This window comes from Equus przewalskii, chromosome 1 (genome assembly GCF_037783145.1).
Source record: "Equus przewalskii isolate Varuska chromosome 1, EquPr2, whole genome shotgun sequence".
Classification (NCBI taxonomy): domain Eukaryota; kingdom Metazoa; phylum Chordata; class Mammalia; order Perissodactyla; family Equidae; genus Equus; species Equus przewalskii.
Genome location: NC_091831.1, coordinates 96,572,195 through 96,593,533, shown reverse-complemented (window position 1 = coordinate 96,593,533; position 21,339 = coordinate 96,572,195). Strand labels below are relative to the sequence as shown.

Sequence of the window (21,339 nt, the reverse complement as noted above, 5' to 3'; positions counted from 1 at the left end):
AAATATCCTGAACATAATGATGTGTCCTTGGCAACCCTGATCGTTTTGAGCTTTACAACAACTGTGGCCTTAAGATGAAGCTGCCTTTTCGTCTTCCTTCTTTCCTCTCCTTCGCCAGCTAAGAAACATTTATCTAAAAAGCTCTGGGTGCAGTGTCTGGCTGGTAGCGCCTCATGCTGTTCTATCATGTTTCTGTAGCTTCCACGCTTCTAGTTACCTTTATAAATATTCTTCTCCTGCACCCAGGCTGCCTCCTGTTACTAGGATGTGCAGTGAATGGTGAAGCTGCTTCCTAAATCTCAAACACACTGCCTCTCTTTCGACTTCAGAGCTGGCTGTGCCGGGGTCACTAATATTATCAAGCCTGGCGTCATTCACTCAATGTGATGGGCCCCATCTCTCCATTTATCAGTCACAGATGGATGGGGGATTTTTGAATCATTCTCTCGTCTGACTGCAGCTTTATAGATTCTCTTTTAGGAAGCAACTCACTTTTCCTCTTTCTTTCTCTGCCTTATGGTCCTTTCTTTGCTTCAGGGGTCCTGGTAGTTCAGGGTCTGCCTGTCAAGGCCCTTGGTTGTATTACTTCTTTCTCAGTCTCTGTTCAGGGTAATTCCTGTTCTGAGCAGATACATAAAGTCCACAGTTAATGTTAAAAGAGTGGTGACATCATTTTCCTTTAGGCTGGCTGGCCTGTGAGGCTCTCCTTTGCTCAGGATGCCATGCAGTTCGTGCTATTCAATGGCCTCTTTGGTCTGGTCCTGCTGATTCACCATTGGATAATTTGAGCTGAGATGCTTTTGTTTGGTCATAAAATGACCATATTTTCAGGAGATCAGAAATGTTCTTTTTTAAGGGAAGGAGTGTGTCTTACTGAAAACTGCAGGTTTAATGGTTTGAGACTTCCTAGACACGGGCTTAAAATGCCTGAAAAGAGCAGGCAGATGATGTGTACATGAAGCAGAGAGAGGTAAAAATGGGAAGTGAGGGTGCCTGAGGCAGGGGGAAGGGTGCATGCCCACCTAACATGTTCAAAGTCAATGTAAAAATAATCAGGCCCAATTCTGATCAGGAATCCTACTTTTGAAACACCTCTTCGAATCTGGGATCTTGCATTAGAGGGACCAACTGTCCTGGTCTGCCAAAGACTGAACGTTTTCTTGGGATGTGGGAATTTCAACCCTAATACTGCATCATTCCTAGAAAACTAGATGTCTGGTCACCCAGATCTAACACACTTTGTACATAGAAGCTTTATCTTAGACTGTAATTAAATAAAGCTTTAAAAAAACTGAGGAGGACTAATTGGATCAAAAGACTTTGCTTGTGAAAATCAAAAGAAAGTGTTTCTTTTTTTTTTTTCCTCTATAAGTTTGCAATTTTCAGTGGGGGAAAAATAGCAATGCTCACCATTTTATTCTCCTTATGAGCAAAGCAAGACTTCAAACTCTATCTGAGGGATGACCCCTTTTCAGAAATTAGAGGCACTGAATTTACTGCCAGCCAGTCATAGCTGTCCATCTGCTAATTCTCTCCACATAGAGGGAGCAGCTGTCATTTCAGAAATGCTACAGTAGATAATAAGATGGGGGGGATTTCATCTTCAAATGCTTAAAACAAATCCCTGGGAAGAGCAGCAGCAGTTCCTCTGACTGCACGAATCTCAGATATTATTAACACAAAATGCCAAATGGATTTGGAGATTGGAAGCAAATGGATTTGCTTTAAAAAGAAAAGCCCTCAAGTTAGGTGTAGTACGTATTGTAATAATCTGCAATTGCATAGATATAGCAACAGCTGAAGCCATAGACACACACACAGATACTCTCAAAATCACAGCCATGCATAGAGCCCTGAATACAAATACAAACATACGGGCTTCCCAAATCCATTCAACCTATGTGTGCCCAAGGAATGCATTGTTGCCTCCATCCTTGCAAAACAAACAAAATTTAACCCCCAATTAACAGCTTCCCTATTTCACATTGGCTCAATTTCTCTCCAAATCCATGTACTTAGATCATCCTAGATGCCTTCCTCCTCTTTGTACTATTTAACAGCCTAAAGTCCAATCAGCAATTTATATTTGTTATCCTTTGCATCTTCTTAGATGATTTCTTTTCTCCTCAGTCTTATTACTTCCACCCTTTAGCATGCTCAAGTCAACTGGTACTTAAAACTAACCACAGCCTCTTGTCTAGGATTCCTAGCCAAGATTCTCCTCCCTTCCAATCAACCTCCATATAGCTCCCTGGTTGTTCTTCATAAGGAAAAAAAAAATAGGAAGAGGTAAGGAACCAAGGAACATAGTCCAAGTGGTGCTATGCATCCCTGAGGATTATAGATATGAATGAAGTTGTAGATACAGATAAAGATGGGTATGTGCATATGGATATACGTGTGGACATGACATGCATATAGATACAGGTGGAGATAAGTTATACAGATATTTCTCCATGGAGATCTCTAAAATATATATCATTTCATTTGATCCGCAAAATAATCTTGGGAGGTAGGTTAGGCATGCAAATATTTTTTTGCATATGAGAATATTGACTCTCAAGAGTCCTCTAAATCCCATACCTGGTGAAAGAGGCTTATTCTGATTGCAGCACAACACATCATTTTTTCTATTTTGGGGAATTATAATCCAGAATGGTATTTCTCCTATGTGGTAACCTATGAGCCTTTTCCATGTAGACATTGCCCCTGAACGTGATCTCTATGAGCACATGGAAAGAAGGGGTGGAGAGAGTTGACACGGAATCGCTGGCTACTGGCCACATCTATTGCCTGCATCTTCATTTACACAAACGGAAATGCTTTTAAAAGGCCTCAACTGATTTCATCAATTTTGATGTTGCAAAGAAAAACCAAATCCCCAGTGTTGATGAGAATCCAGGTCAAGGCCAGGAGAATCACAGAGCAGTTAAAGAGGATCCTGAGGCTCTGGGAAGTCGTGCCTGCAAGTGCCTTGATTTGAGAAAAGACATTCATTTAAACACAGCAAATATGCTCAGGAGCAAGTCTGGGACGCCTGCTTCCTTCCATTGCTATCGGCATGAAGGATCTGCTTCATAGTTTACCTTCATCTTTGGTCTCCAGGCAGAACAGATAAACCCTATTTTGAGATGTCATTGCTATTAAAAAGAAGAAAGGGGAAAAAAAAGCAAGAAAAGCACAAAAATAAGTCAGAGAGGAAGATACAAAAAACCTACCATTTCTCACGTCAAAATATTTTAGTGGTGAAATTGACATAAATTATTAATCTAAAGATTTTCGGTTTCCAGTGAGGTGTAAGAGGGGCTGACAAGCAGCAGGAAACTAATATTTAAAGATAATTTCAGAAACATGAAGATGAAAAAGTGGTGAAAGGAGGAGGCCGAACCTTTTTCTTTCCACCTCCAAGATTTGTTGAAAATGGTGTTCTTTGAAAAAACAGAAAACGTATCTGATTCTACATTTAAATGCTAATGCATTTATTCGTTCCAGATTATTTCCTGAATACCAACTCTGACACGGTTACTACATTAGGGTTTAGAAGGCAAATAGAAACTGTTCCTGCCCCCAGGAAGCTCATAGTCTCATGGGGAAAACAAGGGAAGTTAAAAAATGAAAAAATAAAAACCCATCCCAAATGGTTTTATAAGAACTCTGAATAAGGGGACGTCAGGATGCTATTGTGACACACAGGAGCAGACTGTAGTGGCCTAGGGGTTAGGGAAAGTTTCCCCTTGGGGCTGATCTCCTGAAAGTTGAATAGGTGGGAAGGGATGGAGCTGGGGGAGGCCTGGCAATGGACAGCAGGCACAATTGCTCAGAGGGAACTGTGAGCAATTTACTCGAGCTGGAGGATAGAAGGACAATGGCGGTAGGAGATGGGGGTTGGCAGGGCTAGGCGATCGAGGTGCCATATGCCCCTCCCACCCTGTGTACCTTGCTCTTTAGCCCTGTTGAGTAAATAGCATCCTAGCAGGACTCCTGGGAGTCTCCCCCTAGCATGGGCAGTGCTTGGTAATCTCTTGTTGTCTTGGGCTTTTAGGAAAACCTTACCTGACAGCTCAGCATCTCAGTTTCCTTCTCTCTGAATTGAAGGCAGTGCTATTACTAACCAGCTGTGTCACGTTTGTAAGGTTACTCGATACTTTCAGATGTGAACATCTCCATTTCCCAGGTGAGGGCACGTATGATTTTGAGATGATTTCTAGCTCTCATATTCCATGATGATGTCTTTGAACAAGAGACTCTGGCTCTCTGGGTAAATGTCAAGCTTTCTGTTCATCTATATGGACAGGGAGGAAGCAATGTGATAGGAGAAAGAGCTTTCTTCTTTTTCAGAGGCAAACAGACTTGGATGTGAAGCCTAGATCTTAGTTATGTGATCCTGGGCCATTTATTTAATCATTTCTAAGCTTCAGTGTCTTCACTGAGGTGCAATGTTATCCACCTGGCATAGTTACTGGGCCAGCTGGAAATATCATGTATAACACATCCAGAGTGACAGATTGAGCTCAACTTAATTATTTGTAGAATTGAAGGTCCCAGAGCCTAGAGAAATTTTGCAAGTTTGTTCTCCATGGATGTGTATAGCAGGGAACTACATTTCCCAAACTTTGTCTTAAAGCTCTGATAACCCAACATCGAGTCAAATATGGTTTCTAGTTCTTTTTGGAGCTGCGAATAATCACGACACTTTGGGAGCTTACAGGACAGATCTGCAGCTTTCTGGACATCTGCAGTTGAAGCCAGTTGGGCAGAAGTCAGAGGGAAGTTGGATTCATTAGTTTAATTGTTTTTCTTGTCGAGCTTTATTTTCTCAAGATATTTTCTTCTAAATGTCTATTTATTTGCTTGTTTGTTCCCGCAGTCACAGATGCTCGCTGAGAGGAGAGGACTTGAACAGACAATGGCTCTCTCCCCGTGCTCATCTCCAGCCAACAATTTACCACGCCAAAGGACTCCTCTACTACCTGAGCAGCATCGGCCGGAGTCCCGTGGTGAGTCGCTTCCTTCTGCCTCCACATTATCAGCTGGTTCCTTGTACCTTCCAGGAGGCAGATTACTTGCTATTGAGGCAAGAGAACCTGATACAAGCCAAGGACCTGTGTGTGACAAGCTCTAATGGGGGTCGTATTCATTTCCTTGAGCTGCCATAACATAGTACCACAAATTGAGTGGCTTAAAACAACAGAAATATATTCTCTCACATTTCTGGAGGCTGGAAGTCTGAAATCAAGGTGTGAGCAGGCCATGGTCTTTTGGAAGTCTCTAGAAAAGAACCCTTCATTGTCTCTTGCTGGCATCTGACGATTGCCAGGAATCCTTAGTGTCGTTGGCTTGTGACAGCACAACTCCACTTTCTGCCTCTGTCTTCACATGGCCATCTTCCCTCTGTGTGGGTCTGTGTACACATTTCCCTCTTTTTCTAAGGACAGCAGTCATTGGATTAGGGCCCACCCTAATTCAGCATGGTCTCTTCTTAACTTGATTACATCTGCAAAGACCCCATTTCCAGATAAGGTTCCCTTTACGGGCACTGGGAATTCAAGCTTCAACATGTTCTTTGGGGAGCTACAATTTAACCCACAACAGGGGTAACCCATTGGGTCAATACTTATTGGTGAAAACTGGGCAAGGAATTACATTTCATTCTATTTCCTGTGTCTTTATTTTTCTGGTTTTTGAGTTATTGGTCAAGAGAGAAAAAGTATATACCTATTAAATAGTGTTTGGAACAATAATCCTCTAAGTGTTCATATTCATGTTCAACTAGTACTTGTTAAATTCCAAGATGATTCTAGCACTGTTCTATGCATATTCCATGAGTAGGCTTTTCTCCCAAGCCTGTAGCAACTGTGTAATTGATGAGAAACAGACTATTTGAAACCAGAGGTTTAGATATAAGAAATAAGAAAGGAGCAATAGTAACCAAGTAACTATGAAAACAATCATTTATTAACTACAGACTATAAACATGTCTGTCTGCATATGTCCAAATTTAGAGTGCTTGCCTAACTGAAGAAACTTAAAATAGCGTGGAGAAGATCACAGATGGGCCAACTCAAACAATTACCTCTACTACTGACCACTTTTTAACGTATGCCATGTGATGAAAAAAGTGGCACATTCAATGAATATCTCTTGAAACAATAGATATCTAATATAGAATCTTATTTAAATCCCAAAAAGATTAAGAGGTCAGTGATTTCCCTGAGGTCAGTGGAAAACTCTGAGATTCAGTTGTGATCTTTCTACCCTGCAATCCCGTTTCTCTTCATCACTTACTCTTTGAGAGTGTTTTGGGGGTCCTCAAGACTGTCTTCAGGTTCAGTGATTCCCTAGAAGGACTCATCAAACTCGGAATAGCTATTATTCTCATAATTATGGGTTATTACAGAAAAAGAATACAGATTGAAATCAGCAAAGGTAAAACGTGCATAGGGTGGAGTCCAGGAGAGACAGGCTTCAGGTGTCCACTGCCAGTGGAGCTGTTTGGACAGTGCTTAATTCTCCACCAATGATGTGTGATGACCTGTAGAGTATTGCCAACCAGGGAGGCTCATCTGAGCCTTGGTATCTAGCAATTTTATTGGGGTTCAGTTTGTAAACATGAAGCACCCCACATGGCTGATCTTAGTTACTCAGTCTCCAGCCCCTTCAGAGGTCAAAGTGACACTGTGTGGTCCAAGACCCCCACTGTAAATTACATTGTCAACCTGAAGGAGCTGGCACGGCCCAAGGCTTCAGGTAAAGAAAGGCTCTCTTATCCAGAGGGGTCTTCTGAAGACCTCAAGGCGATCTCCCAGGAGCCAGTCAAGAGCCAGACCTTGCTTTGTAAAGTGCAGAGTTTGAAAACTTCACACTTGCTGAGTCAACCATTTATTGCAAAGGAGCAAAACACGTCATTTCCTCCTAAGAAGCCTTGTTCTTCGCTAGTCAAAATGTGCAATATTTTCATGCTAAGTCTTATGCTTTCCTTCAAGGAGACACAGCAATCTATGCATTCTACCCTCTAGAAACAATTCATGGCCTGAATAGCAGAGCACCAATCTCATGGTCAAGGCCTGGGAAAAGCGTATTCTCTGAGTAAGAAGCCTTAACCTCTGGAAGGAGAGAGAAAGACTTACAGGGAAAGAAGTCCCTACCTGATACACATTTGAACACACACATATTCAGCCCATAAGAAACAGGATTCCTCTCTTCTCTGACAACTCTAATTGAAGAGCAGAACAATTGTTTTAAAGCATGACAGGTGAAAGGCTTGTTTAAAAATATAAATAAACATTAATTAGCTGTAAACATGACAGCCGCAGACTTGTTCCCTGCTGGGACCATCTGAGAGGTGGGTGAGAAACAGCTGAGGACTAAACACTGTTCCCAGTGTTACAAAGCTCTCTAATGGGCTCAACATCACCTTTTAGTTACTTATAAGGCTATATTTAACCAGCCTCCTGCTGACAGCAGAAGCACTGCCGCTCATTCGGTACTCAGGCCCGTCCTGGACCGGGGAGATTTCCACTGTGTCAAGATCGACTCTTTGGCTACATGGCTGCAGATTAACTGTGACTCTACCTGGCCTCTGATTCTTAAGGAAATACTTCCTGAACCATCAGGAAGCCACTTTCTGGTGGCTAGGACGCTCCACCTAGTCTAGATGATACTCAGGCGTTTGTCTAATGGTGGGTAGAATAATATGAACTCCCAGGACCAATGAAAATGTGACACAGTGAGAGAAAGCAACAGCCTGATACTGCTGGGGGTTGCTAAAGACCACACAAGTTATTCAGTTTATAAGCAAGACGGCAATGTTCACATATTGTTTCATCCACCAACCCGTCCATCCACCCAATCATCTATCCATCCATCCATCATCTGCCCACCTATCTATCCATCTATCTATACATCCATCTGTCCCCTCACTGGTCTGGGCAGTCATCCATTTGTCCATTTGTTTACACTATGTGTGTATAATCACTGTGCTAGATGCCAGGGGTAAGAAGCCAATTAAAAAAAAAAAGATTGTCTTTTCCTTTGAAGAGTCCATAGTTGACTTTGGTAGAAAGCGGAGTCAGGCCGGAAAGAAACCAATATAGTACAAAATGGTAAAAACTGTAACAAAGACTCATGTGAGTTGTTGTAGGAACAAAAATAAGAGGTTGAATCATTTTCCCTCAGGGTTGTGGAAAAGCTAGAGACTGGAGGTGCCATTTGAGCTGGACTGAAAGATGAGTAAGAGTTGCGCTTGGTTTTCATTATAGTAAGACTGAGAAATATTCTTTCTGCAAAGAGTCTCCAGGCTGATGATCTCTTAGATCTTCTGCCATGTAAAATTGGAATTCTGGAAAGTTTTCTGTGCTTGGGGTCACTCTATAGGGCAGAGGAAATGAAACTTTTCATTAACTGGTGGCAGAGACTCATCTGCTATCACGCTGACCCTATGGTCCTTTTCTTATTCTCTTGAATTCTGATTTTTTGTCTTTCTTGTTTGTTAGAGGGTCAGGGAACCTGTGCTAAATGTTGTATCCAAAAGCTCAGAAATGTAGTAAATGATGATATATCCATACATTGGAATACTATTCAGCGAGAAAAAATAAAACAACAACAATGCACTACAGATGCACTAAAGAAACGTGGATGAATTTCAGACGCATGTTGAGTGAAATATACTAGACACTAAAGAGTGTGTATACTATGTTTCTATTTATGTAAAGCTCAAGATGAGTAAATCTATGAAGATAGAAATCGGAACAGTGGTTGCCTCTAGAAGGGTATTAACTAATAGGAGCCAGAAGGGAACTTTCTAGGTTACTGGAAATGCTCTATATTTTGCATGAAGAGTGAATTACATGAAAACTCATTGACCTGTGCATTCAAGATCTGTGCGTTTCACTCTAGGTACACACTTACCTAATAACAGAAAATTAAGGGTAAATAAATCAAAGCAAAGTTGCAGAGCTTTGAAATGTAACTAGGAGATAAAGGGGGCTCCCCAAAATAAGACTGAGCAGGATAGAGGCATGCAATTCAAGCCAAGGAAGACATCTTTGCTAGAACAGAATAGAAAGTCTGTAGAAGATCTATTTAGAAGTCAGAAAGATCCAGCTGGAGAAAAGACATGCAAGCAGAGAAGCCCAAAGAAGCAAATGGGCTCAAGGATCCTTGACCTGGTTCCTTTTAGTGGAGCTCCCCACAAGGGAGGAGGCACGTGACCCAGGGGGCAATCAGGCACAGCTTCGGGGCACGGAGAAAAGCTCTTAGGCTCCAGCAAGCGCCCGGGAAGCCAGGCCAACAGCCTCTTCTGAGCTGCCATGTTGCAGCTGGCCTGATCCCTGTGCCACTGCAAAGAATCTGGGTTTCAGAATGAGGAGCAGTATCGATTCCCATCCTCTTGGCTCTCACTATGTGAGCGCCTGTTGGCAAAGGGATTTCAGTGCTCTTTGAAGAGCTCATTGATTTCCATTTACAACTCACACAAACTAGGCCGCCTTCTGCCAAGGGACAGGGCGGGCATACTTTGGTTTTATCTTTCTCTGGAGCCCAGTGGAACAGAATTTTTAGCTACTTAAATGATTTTCCTGGTCTTATTCTGTCCCTCTGGCATATTCTTTTAGTTAATCAGCTTCTTTTAAAAGAGGCACGCAAGGAGAGGGCAAGAAGGGGTGGCATTTCCCGTCCTAAAACCTTGTCTCCGGGGCCCTCCAGGATCTCTGTACACACTATTTATTTTATCTCCACTTTATTCCTCAGAAGTGGCAGAAGAGCAAGTGTTATTTTTGCCTGTTTCATTCACTCATGCTGAGGTAGTAAATCGAGCATTCTCCTCTTTTTGTATTTGAGGCTACAGTAGAGAAAAAGAAAAAACAAATCCTGCTGCCATGGTTGGGGAAGGGGGACGGTATGACCGTGCAGGTACTGGGTGAAAAAATCTAAATTTGATTCCATATTATTTTATTGAAAGTGGTTCCCACTCTAGCAGAATAAAGATTAAGCAGTGCTTCTCTAACCTACCAGCACCCATGTTTTGTATGTATTTTTACACATACAAATACTTCACTTGTAAGTGAATTGCTAAAGTTTCTTGGGTAAACTTATGTTGAAAAGCAAAGGGAATTTTTCCTCTCTCTTTCTCACTAGTATCTCTAATGTACCTTCTGTGGATCATAGGGCTGGAAATCCGGGGTCCTCCATATGCCACGCAAGGAGCCAGTCAGATTTTTCAAAGAGGTCTGAGCAAATTCCCTACTTTTCACTTTTTATGGGATGATTAAGGTGAGGAGGAGGGATGGAGGGGAAAATAGGAGGGTGGTTGCCTGGATCAGTGTTCCCCTTCAGCCCTTGTGAAGCTGCCTGGAGCTGGTGGAAATGGAGAGAAGGCAAGAAATGTGTGGAGACAGGGCCAGATGGAGTAGTTTTGCTATCAGGTTGTTCTCTGTGAGGGAGGGCCACAAGTCAAGACTGAGGATTCAAATGAAGGCATGGAGGGATCTGTGCTTCATGTGCTCAATATGTATGTCCAAGGAGGACTGATCTAGTGAGTGGAACAAGGCAGCAATGATCACAGCCGATGACCCAGGGCATAGGGCTCAAAGCTCTAGTCCCAGGAAGTGGGGTTTGCCAAAATCAGAGCACAGTTCAGCCAAGGAGACTGAGACAACCCACAGTCCTGGAAGATAGGAATGCAACTCAGGAAACTGAGGCAAGCCTGCTTCACAAACTGGGTAGGCATGGTGGTGGGTTGGTATTCAACACCCCACCCTTGCCCCATGCCCTGGGTTTATCCAGACAGCTTGGAAATCTGCCATAGGTTCAAAAGACTAGTCTAACCTCCACCTTCTGGTGAAGACAGGGGTTCTAAAACCTAGCTTCCCTGATTGGGATTGGCACACAAAATGATAAGATGAATGCTTCTACCTTGGGAGTTTTTTTTTTTTTTAAAGATTTTATTTTTTTCCTTTTTCTCCCCAAAGCCCCCCGGTACATAGTTGTATATTTTAGTTGTGGGTCCTTCTAGTTGTGGCATGTGGAAGGCTGCCTCAGCGTGGTTTGATGAGAAGTGCCATGTCCGCGCCCAGGATTCGAACTGACGAAACACTGGGCCGCCTGCAGCGGAGCGCACGAACTTAACCACTCAGCCATGGGGCCAGCCCCTACCTTGGGAGTTTTAGTACCAAGAACTGAGGGAGACAGATGGCAGGGGCCTCACCCAGGCACATAGGTTGTAAGAATTCTGTTTAAAGGTGGCTGCCAGTCTGCTGCTTCTCTCCCTTCAGCGTCGAAAACTGGGGGAAGGGAACAGTTTTTACTCCTGAGGAACCTGCCAGGAACTCACTGTGCTAGCGCCCCCTCAGGTGTTATGCTTGTTGCTCATGGGGGCACTGCTGGCCAGAGACAGCGAGGAGAAGACAGCTAAGGCAAGCCCTCAGGGGCAGCCTGGTAGTTTGCTAATTGATAGTCTTGTTATACTGCCCTTCATCTTTGGCAGATCGAAATATTTGAATATTTTGATTTGGAAAATCAAATATATTGATTTGATTTGGAAAGTCTTTGGAGCCAGTCTGATCAGAATTTGAGATAAAACACATCAGTTTTTCATGGGTGGCCACAGGCAAATCTTTTAACCTCTTTAACCTTAGTAGAAGTTGAACCTCATCTGGAAATTTGGATGATATCCTCCTTTCATGATTTTTATATTGATTACAGATGCATATAAAATCTTAGCACTGTGATGGGCATGTATCAAGCATTAAAATAAGTAGCAAACATTAAAATTATTACTTATCGGATGGGTGCTATATGCAAAACAAAGCCACATATTAGACTTATGTGTTTGCATTAATTTACATGGGTTCTTTCAATGTATTTGAAATATTTTGAAGAGAAGGACATTATAATATATAACACTGGAATGGCAGAAAACCTCCTCCAGCATTTTATAACATATAATAAAGGGTCCCACTGTGGGCAGTCTTGTAACTGGTTAGTTATTGATGCGTTCTGCTGAGTTTAAGGTGGAAATTTTCACCCCAGATTAGCTATTGGAGGGGGCTGCTTTTCTAAGGCCATGTTGGAACTTTGGCCCATAATGGCCCAATTTAAGTGGAGATCTCTTACTTTAGGAAAGAGAATGGAGCAGAAAATCCCTTTTCAGATAGTTATAGGAATGAATTCTGCACATGCTCCCTGTGGTTAACCTCGGCCATGACTGGATGTTGCTGGTAACTCCGATGAAACACTTTAAGGCGAGAGCATGGCCGTCAATAAAAGACCTGGGAAATGCGGTCTTGCAATAGGGCTCGTGGAGGATAATCGAACATGCCACCAGTATCATTTCCCTCATAGAGATGTTTACTCCGCTCAGGAGCTTGGGCTGCCTGCTGCCTGCAAAACAGTATGCACAAGCTGGAATCACCAGGGCTTTAGTGAGCCTTGGTTGGTTTAATTGGAAGCGCTACTGTTCTGGGTTTCCATCACATGCCCCAGAATTTGCCTCCTCCCAGCTCCAGCTTCGCCTTCATTTTCCTGTGGCAATGGTATAAATAATGCAGAGCTCTCACTGCTGGGAAACAGGAACAAGACCCAGATGTCAGGAAAGGAAAACACAGCAGCTTAAAGCTGGCAAAGCGGAGCGGTAAACACAATCAAGGAGAGGGGCGCCTTGGGGAGCGAGGGAATGGCTAGGGGAGGTGTGTTTGAGATGGAGGAAGGGTAACCTCTTGAACAAGGGGCCCAATTAACTTGCAGAGGAACCAGAATAGGACCAAGGAATGGAGGGGAAAATGGAGAAAGCATGTGAGGAGCATAGTAATGTGGCCTTGAACAGCCTCTTTGCTGAGCAAGAAATGATGGAACTCACGTTTGCATGAATTAAATTAACCTTGCAATTTAACCCAGACGAGGATTCAGTGGAAAAGGTACTAGGGAGATGGTGGAAGAGCCTGATTTCAAAATTGTAATCCAATGAACACCGTATACTTTGCTGATGAAGACAGTGAGACACAGGGGTATCAGTTTAGCCCAGAGCCAATCTAACCATCCAGCTCTAATAAAACTTAACTCAATGAAACCTCAAATCTGTATCTCTTCCTATGTTCCTTGCCTTGAGGAGAAGCACAATCATATTGCCTATTGCCTTAATCCATAGATCCAGGGATTGTTCTTAACCTTCCTCACTGAGCCCCTAAATCCATTTAGTCTCCAACTCCTATAGATTTTCCTTCCTTACTTTTCCACCAAATGTCCTTTCTCTCCAGACTTACATCTGCTGCCCTAAGTTAGGCCCTTGTCATCTCTCATGCCTGGGCTCAGTCCCACCAATTCATTCTTCTAGTGACCTGATCATGCTGCTCTTCTTTGCTCAAATACATTGATGGCTCCTTTACCACCTTCAGGAAAATACCCCCAAATCCTAGAACGGCATACAAGGGCATTAATGAGCTGCCCACTGCCCACTTCTGCAGATGCCCGAGATCCAGTCTCCTTTCACTCTATAGCCTTATTTTGAGGGATTGCCATTCCTCAAATCCATAGCCCCCTCTTCCTCATTTTCCATTTGCTTGGATAGCTCTCACTTGGTAGGACTCATCTTAGGTAGAACCTCCCTAGGGAATCCCAGGACCATCACACTGCACACCTGCTGGGGGGGCCATTCATTTGGAGGGCCATGTGAATGATGTCCCTAGATTTGTGTAACATGTCCTGGTTTGGGTCCCCAGAGAGCCCTGTGCTTTTCTCTATCTCCTCTCCTCTCACTACAATACAATCACCTCTTTACTTGTGGGATCATCCCAACAAAACAGCTCCTTGAAGAGGCAATATAGACATGAAAGTGTTTTAAAACATGAACTCTTGATCAGAGCAAACTGGTACTCCAATATTTGCTCACATATTTAATAGCAGTGCAAACTTGGGCCAGCTGGGTAAGCTACTTATTTTATCCGGAATTCAGTTTTCTCAGCTGCAAAACGGGAATGATTCTAGCACCTACTTCATCATGAGATAATCGATATTGCATTTTTAGCACAGTATCTGAAGCATCGTAAGTTGTCCTTGTTGCTGTTGTTGTGAAGGGCAGTACTATGTTACATTAAAGTTTTAATTTCTCCTGCCACACAATGGGTATCCAGTAGATATTTGTTGAATCAATGGATGAATAAGCAAGATTAGGGCCATTGGGAACCTGTGGATATTGGAGTGCCGTAATTGGGCCCACTGCCTACTTACCTGGTACAGAATTTTACTGAGAGGAAGTACAAGTGTTACAAATTCCAGTAGGAAAGAAAAACCTTCCTCAGCTGAAATAACTTGATAATTTGTCCCATAATTGCACCTGCAATTTAGGGGAACACATGTTTCTTATAATTACCAGGCATTTATTCTTAGGGGTGTCATTTGAACAACAAGCAAAACAATGTCTCCATCTCCTTTATTTTGAATCTTCAGAGGCCACCGGAACTCCCAGAGCTGAGCACCCCTCATTCCTGCAGGTGAATACGTCTATAATTTGTCATTTACCTCAGCTTTAAGGGTCTGTAAGGATCAGGAAAAAAAAGCTCTTTTCTCCAGTTGAATTCAGCATTTAAAGAGCGCCTGTTACCACTTAGGCATAGCTCCTGGCTATATTGAGAAATCTGTTGCTAAGACACAGTCTTAATTTGTTTGCACACTTTTCATCAGAATGGTGGGTGTTTATTCATGAGAGAAAGTGAGGTGTAAGAGAGAAAGGTGGAAAATTCCTGATGGTAGAGGATTAAACCTCAAACAATTATTGTATTGGCTCCTCTAGGCTAGGGGCTCTCAAAGCATGGTCCTGGGGCCAGGGGCATCAGCATCACCTGATAATTGTGAGAAATGCAAGTTCCTGGGCCTAAACCAGATTTACTTGACTCACAGAATTGCTGGGGAGTGGCTCACAATAGTATTTTAACAAGTCCTCCAGGTTATTCTGATGCTTGATAACATGCGACATCCCCTGCTCCAGACTCGAGACTGGAACAGTGGTTCTCAACCCTGGCTGGACATTAGAACCACCTGGAAGACTTTTAAAACATCCCATAGCCTTGGTGTCACTGCAGACCAATTAAATCGAAATCTCTGGAGGTGGGCTCCGGGCATTGGTATTTTTAAAATCCCTTCAGAAGAGTTTAATGCGTAGACAGGATGGAGAAGCACTGGCTTAGGGGATGTTTTTGTTGGAAAAAACAGAAACCTGCTTAAAATAACCCAAGTAGTAAGACGTAGAGTTTTGAAGGAAAAAAATCCCAATAAGATCTTACAGGAACTGGAATGCTCCAAAACCCCAGATAGTACTTGCTTCTATCTCTCATTTTTCTCTTTCTGTTGGCCACGTTTTCTGTGTCCTGATTTTCTCTGTACATTTGCTTAATTACCTCACTCTTACAAAACAAGTTACTGTGCTCATTCACTGTTTCCGCTCTTTCATTATTTGCCTTGTGTCTGGTTTGACTTGTCATTGGACCAACTCCTTCCTCCTCAACTCCGCGTAACCTTTCAGCTCCAACACCCACAGCTCAGGAATAGAGAGAAGCTGCGAAGATGGATTTTCTCATAAGACTTTATCCTGAAACTATGAATTAAGAATCCCACATAAAAAATGAAATTCTTCTTCACTGAAGAGAAAAGAATACTTAAAAATACTTTTCTGATAACAGAATATTTAAAATGTAATTAAAAAATCCCCCAAAATATAATTGTAGTGGTATGTTATTGACAAGAGAAAGAGGGGGAGGAAAAGAAGGTCAATATAGAGAACAGTTTTGAGTCCTTTAGTCCTTGAAACCTTCACCTCACAGCTACCTGGTCTGTCCAAAAACCTACCAGCTGCCTCCTGATCCAGTCAGTATTCCTTGTCTGGCAGCAATCTTGATTGCAGACATCAGTCCTGACGTCTCTGACTTCTTTCCTACTTGTGTAGCTCACCAACAAAGCAACATGACTTATGAGTTCCAACATGCCATCAGAGACTTAGTCTTCATCTTCTCCTGTTGTGACTGGACAGACCATTTACCTATTTGTCCCTTTATATTTGTTTCACATATGTGTTTATTTATGTCTCCATGCTTGTACCCTGAGTGCCCTGGGATCCATTCCTGCTGTCAACAGCTTCCTATTCAGTCAATGAACTATAGGACTTTACCATATACCAGAAGTAGGCTCAGTCATCATCTAGTCTAATTTCTCAACCAACAATATCATTGATAGCAATTTATCTGGTTTCTGCTGAAATATTTCCAGAGAACGGAAGTTTTTTAAAGTGTGACACAGCATTGCAAAACAGCCATAACCATAGAACATTCTTTCTTTCTTTCTTTTTATATTTTGAGGAAGATTAGCCCTGAGCTAACATCTCCTGCCAATCCTCCTCTTTTTGCTGAGGAAGACTGGCCCTGAGCTAACATCCATGCCCATTTTCCCCTAATTTATATGTGGGACACCTACCACAGCATGACTTGACAAGTGGTGCCTAGGTCTGCACCCAGGATCCGAACTGGCGAACCCTGGGCCACCAAAGCGGAATGTGTGAACTTAACTGCTGCACCCACCAGGCTGGCCCCAGAACATCATTTTTTGCCAGTAACAATTATTAAATTTAATATGGAGCCGGAATCTATGTCAGTATCATCTTTCCTTTTGCCTTACTCTGCTCTTTGAAATGATAGCAAATACATTTATTTATGTTCCAAATGGGAGAATTTCGAAATCAGGGCTCTGCTATCAAGACCACTTTGAGCCCTCTCTTTTTCTAGGATAAGTGTCTCCAGTATCTTTAGCTGTTCTTTGTTTACAAACATTCCCATTTCTCTTAGATTTCTGGTTCCTCTTTACTGAGGTATCCTAGCTTATTCTAAAATGCCACACTCAGAATTGAAAAACACTATATTAGAAGTAAATTGACCAGTATGAGGTACATTGCACTGATTGTTCTCCTAATATATGACCACTTTACTTCTCCAGAAGTAATTTCTGATTAGATTAATTTTTGACATCCATGGCGAGCATCCACAGCCAGCATCCATGGTCACTGATTCATTTGAGCAAACTGACATCTAAGACCTCCAGATCTCTCATTCAAAACCTGCTTCTTACCTAAATGTCTTTATCCTTTACTTGTGTGACAGTTTGAATCTAATTATGGGATGTTACATTTATTCCAATTTAAGTGTTTCTATTTCCATTGATTCTGCTCTTTTGCCACTTAGTTTTTGTTCTTTACTTTTTTTTTCTCTGCTGTCAATTGTCCTCAATTCAGTATCATTCGTAAATTTGATAAACACCTTCAGTTACCTACTCTGGGTCCTGAACTTACTGTGCAAAGGCTACATTTCTAGAGACTAAGGAACAAATGTGGGGAAATACCTCATTAGAATTCTGGGACATCCGTCTCTCTGAAACACACAAACGTGTATGTATCAAATGTTAATTTAAAGTACACAGATCACAATGTATACCTTGATACATTCTCACAGAATGAACCACCAACCAAGTCAAAAAACAGAATAGGACCAGTAACCCAGAGACCCTAGACAATAGTACCCAGTTCCCTACAACATAAACACTACCCTAATTTCTATCACCATATTAGTTTTGCCTATTTTTTAATGTCATGTAATAGAAATCATATGGATGTACTCTTGTGTCCAGCTTGTTCTTCCATTCTCAATGCTGGACAGTATTCTGCTGAATGATTATACCACAATTAATTAATCCATTCTGCTATTTACAGTTTTAGATGAGTAAAAACAGTACTGCTATGTACATTCTTGATATCTTCTGGTGCTGAATACATGCATTTCTGTTGGGAGGGTCCTAGAATATGTGTATATTAAGCTTTAGAAGACACTCCCAAATTGTTTTCCAAAGTAGTGGTATCAATTTGTAGTCCCACAGGCTAGGTTTGAGAGTTCCTCTTGCTCCCTATCCTGGCCAACATTTGGAGTCATCTGTCTTCATGATATTAGCAGTCCTCATAAGCCATTAGATGAAATGGCATCTCTCTATGGCATTTAAATTATATTTCTTTGATATTAATGAGATTGAGTACATTTTCATTTGCTTAATAGCCATTTGGAGATTCTCTTTTGTGAAATGTCAATTCAAGCTTTTTGCCCATTTAAAAATTGGGTTGCCTCTCTTTTTCTTATTGATGTATATTAAGTAAGTATAAAGGTATATATATACACACATATTCTCTATATTTGTTGAGCCATTTTTTGGATATATGTATTGCAAATATGTTATTTCACTCTTTAATTTGCCTTTTTACATTCTTCATGGTGTATTTGAATGAACAGAATTTCTTAATGGAATATATCTAGTGTTTAAGTATTTTCATTTATGTTTAGTTTTTGTTTGTGTCCTTTTTTTATTTTTAAAGCTGTTTCGTAGAGTCTTTCTTTCTTTCTTTTTTTTTTGAGGAAGATTAGCCCTGAGCTAACTCCTGCCAATCCTCCTCTTTTTGCTGAGGAAAACTGGCCCTGAGCTAACATCCATGCCCATTTTCCTCCACTTTATGTGTGAGACGCCTACCACAGCATGGCTTGCCAAGCGGTGCCATGTCCGCACCCGGGATCTGAAATGGTGAACCCCAGGCCGCCGAGAAGTGGAACATGCGAACTTAACTGCTGTGCCCCAGGGCTGGCCCCTGTTTGTGTCCTTTTTAAGAACTCTTTTCCAACTCCAAGGTCATACATAGTAGCCTATGTGTGTATGTATACCATGTGTGTTCACTATGTATGGTAAAGCCTCAAGTAGCTTAATTATTTTGTCTTCCATATTAGGACCTACAATCCATGTGGAATTTATTTTTTAACATGTTATGAGGTAGCGATATTTATTTTTATTTCTTACATGGGAATTAGAGTGTTCTCAGACCATCCCTTCCCCACTGCACCAGAGTGTCAACTTTGTCATAAATCAAGTAACTATTTACAGGAGTGTCTTTCTGGAATATTTATTTTCCTCCATTGATCAATTTATGTATCCTTTCACTAATAATACTCTGTCTGAAATACTATAACTTCAAAATAAGTTATGATATCTGTACATAATTTGTCCAGTTTTCTTATTCTTTGTCAAGACCGTCTCAGTTATTCTTGACTCTTTGCTTTTCCATACTAGTTTAGGATCAGCTTGCAGGTTGCCACAAAATAAAAAATAAAACAAAACAGGGGCCGGCCTGGGGATGTACCGGTAAAGTTCGCACGCTCTGCATCGGTGGCTCGGGGTTTGCTGGTTCGGATCCCGGGTGTGGACCTAGCACCGCTTATCAAGACATGCTGTAGAGGGCGTCCCACATATAGAATAGAGGAAGATGGGCACAGCTGTTAACCAAGGGCTAATCTTCCTATAAACAAACAAACAAACAAACAAATAAATAAAAACATCCTCTATGGATCTTGGTTGAAATTATATTGAACCTATATAGATAAATTTCCTGAGAATTGAAATTTTTCGTTTTCTCAATAACGTGTCTTGCACATCTTGAAAATTATGAGTTTAGTGCTTTTATGCTACTTTAAATACTAGTTTTAAATTTGGATTTTTATTTGTATGCTGATAGTATATATAACTGCACTTCATTTTTATATGTCGACATTCTAACTTGGTATTTTGAAATAATTTGTATGTACAGATTTTTGATATTCTATATTTTACAATCTTTATGTAGGAAAATTTTATTTACCCCTTTCAAATCTTATACTTTTTATTTTTTTTCTTGCACTTGTTTTTTGTCTTTTCTCAGTTGTATCTTCCAATATAGTTGATGATAGTCAGCACCAGGTATTTCCTGAGTTCAGGGAGGAAACATAATATTTCATCAAAAATCATACTATAGGTGATTTTGTAGGTAATATGTATTAGGTTAAGGCAATTCCTTTCTGTTCCTGGATTCTAAGAGGTTGGTTATTATTTTTAAATCATTTATGGGTATTGAGTTTTATCAAATTTTTTTTTTTTGAGGAAGATTAGCCCTGAGTTAACTACTGCCAGTCCTCCTCTTTTTTGCTGAGGAATGTTGGCCCTGAGCTAACATCTGTGCCCATCTTCCTCTACTTTATATGTGGGATGCCTACCAGAGCATGGATTGCCAAGCAGTGCCATGTCCGCACCCAGGATCCAAACAGGTGAACCCTGGGCCACCGAGAAGCGGAACATGCAAACTTAACCGCTGCGTCACAAGGCCAGCCCCTTATCAAATGTTTTTATGCATCTATTATGATTATCATATTAGTTCTTTCATTATTCTGTAAATGTATTGAATTACGTTGAATTATTTTTGAATGTTGAAACAACCAACCTTGCATTCTTGATTTTAACTAAATATTATGATGTATCATTTTTTCACTTTTTATTTTGAAACAATTTTGAGAAACAATTTTACAGAAAAGTTTCAAAAATAGCACAATGAGTACCCATATATACTTCATCCAGTTTCCCCTAATGTTAATATTTTGCACAATCATGGCACAATTATCAAAACTGAAAATTAGGGGCCGGCTCTGTGGCCAAGTGGTTAAGTTTGCACACTCCGCTGCGGCGGCCCAGGGTTAGTATCCTGGCACGGACATGGCACCACTTGTCAGGCCACGTTGAGGTGGCGTCCCACATCCAACAACTAGAAGGACCTGCAACTAAGATATATAACTATGTACAGGGGGGTTTGGGGAGATAAAGCAGAAAAAAAAAAAAAAGAAAACAAACGATTGGCAACAGTTGTTAGCTCAGGTGCCAATCTTTAAAAAAAACTCAAAAACTGAAAATTAATTTTGGAACAGTACTGTTAATAAAACTACAGACTTTATATGGATTTCATTAGTTTTCACATCAATGTTCTTTAGTTATTTCAAGATCTAATCCAGGATTAAATGCTATTGTATTTATATTTCATGTTTTCTTAGTTTCCTCTCATCTGTGAGTCTACCAGACTTTCCTTGTCTCTTTGACCTTGACAGTTGTAAAGAGTATTGGTCATTCTTGTACTTTTCTTCCATATGACTTTAGTGTCAATATTGGTGACATTAGCCTTGATCACTTGGATAAGGTGGTTTCTGTCAGGTTTCTCCATTGTAAAGTTACTATTTTTCTCTTTGCAATTAATTGCATCTTCCTGGAGATACTCTGACACTATGCAAATAATCATTTTTCTCCTCAAATCTTTGTCACTAATTTTAGCATCCGTCAGTGGATCTTGCCTGCAATGATTATTATAGGGGGGTTCTTATGGTGGTATTCTATTCACTTCATTCATTCTATATTTGTTAATTGGAATTCATCTGTAAGGAAGAGCTGTCCCTTCTCCTGTATGTTTGTATGTATGTATGT

The 21,339-nt window shown here is 41.2% G+C and overlaps 1 protein-coding gene across 6 annotated transcripts in view; it reads left to right on the top strand.

Annotated features, from left to right (window-relative positions):
- Positions 1–21,339, top strand: part of AGBL1 (AGBL carboxypeptidase 1) — a 754,053-nt gene that overhangs the window by 400,379 nt on the left and 332,335 nt on the right. For all 6 annotated transcript variants that reach the window (XM_070618166.1, XM_070618156.1, XM_070618162.1 and 3 more), the window contains one exon: positions 4,868–4,997. In XM_070618166.1, the coding sequence (XP_070474267.1) occupies positions 4,868–4,997 (130 nt within the window). The remainder of the gene's footprint in view (positions 1–4,867; positions 4,998–21,339) is intronic.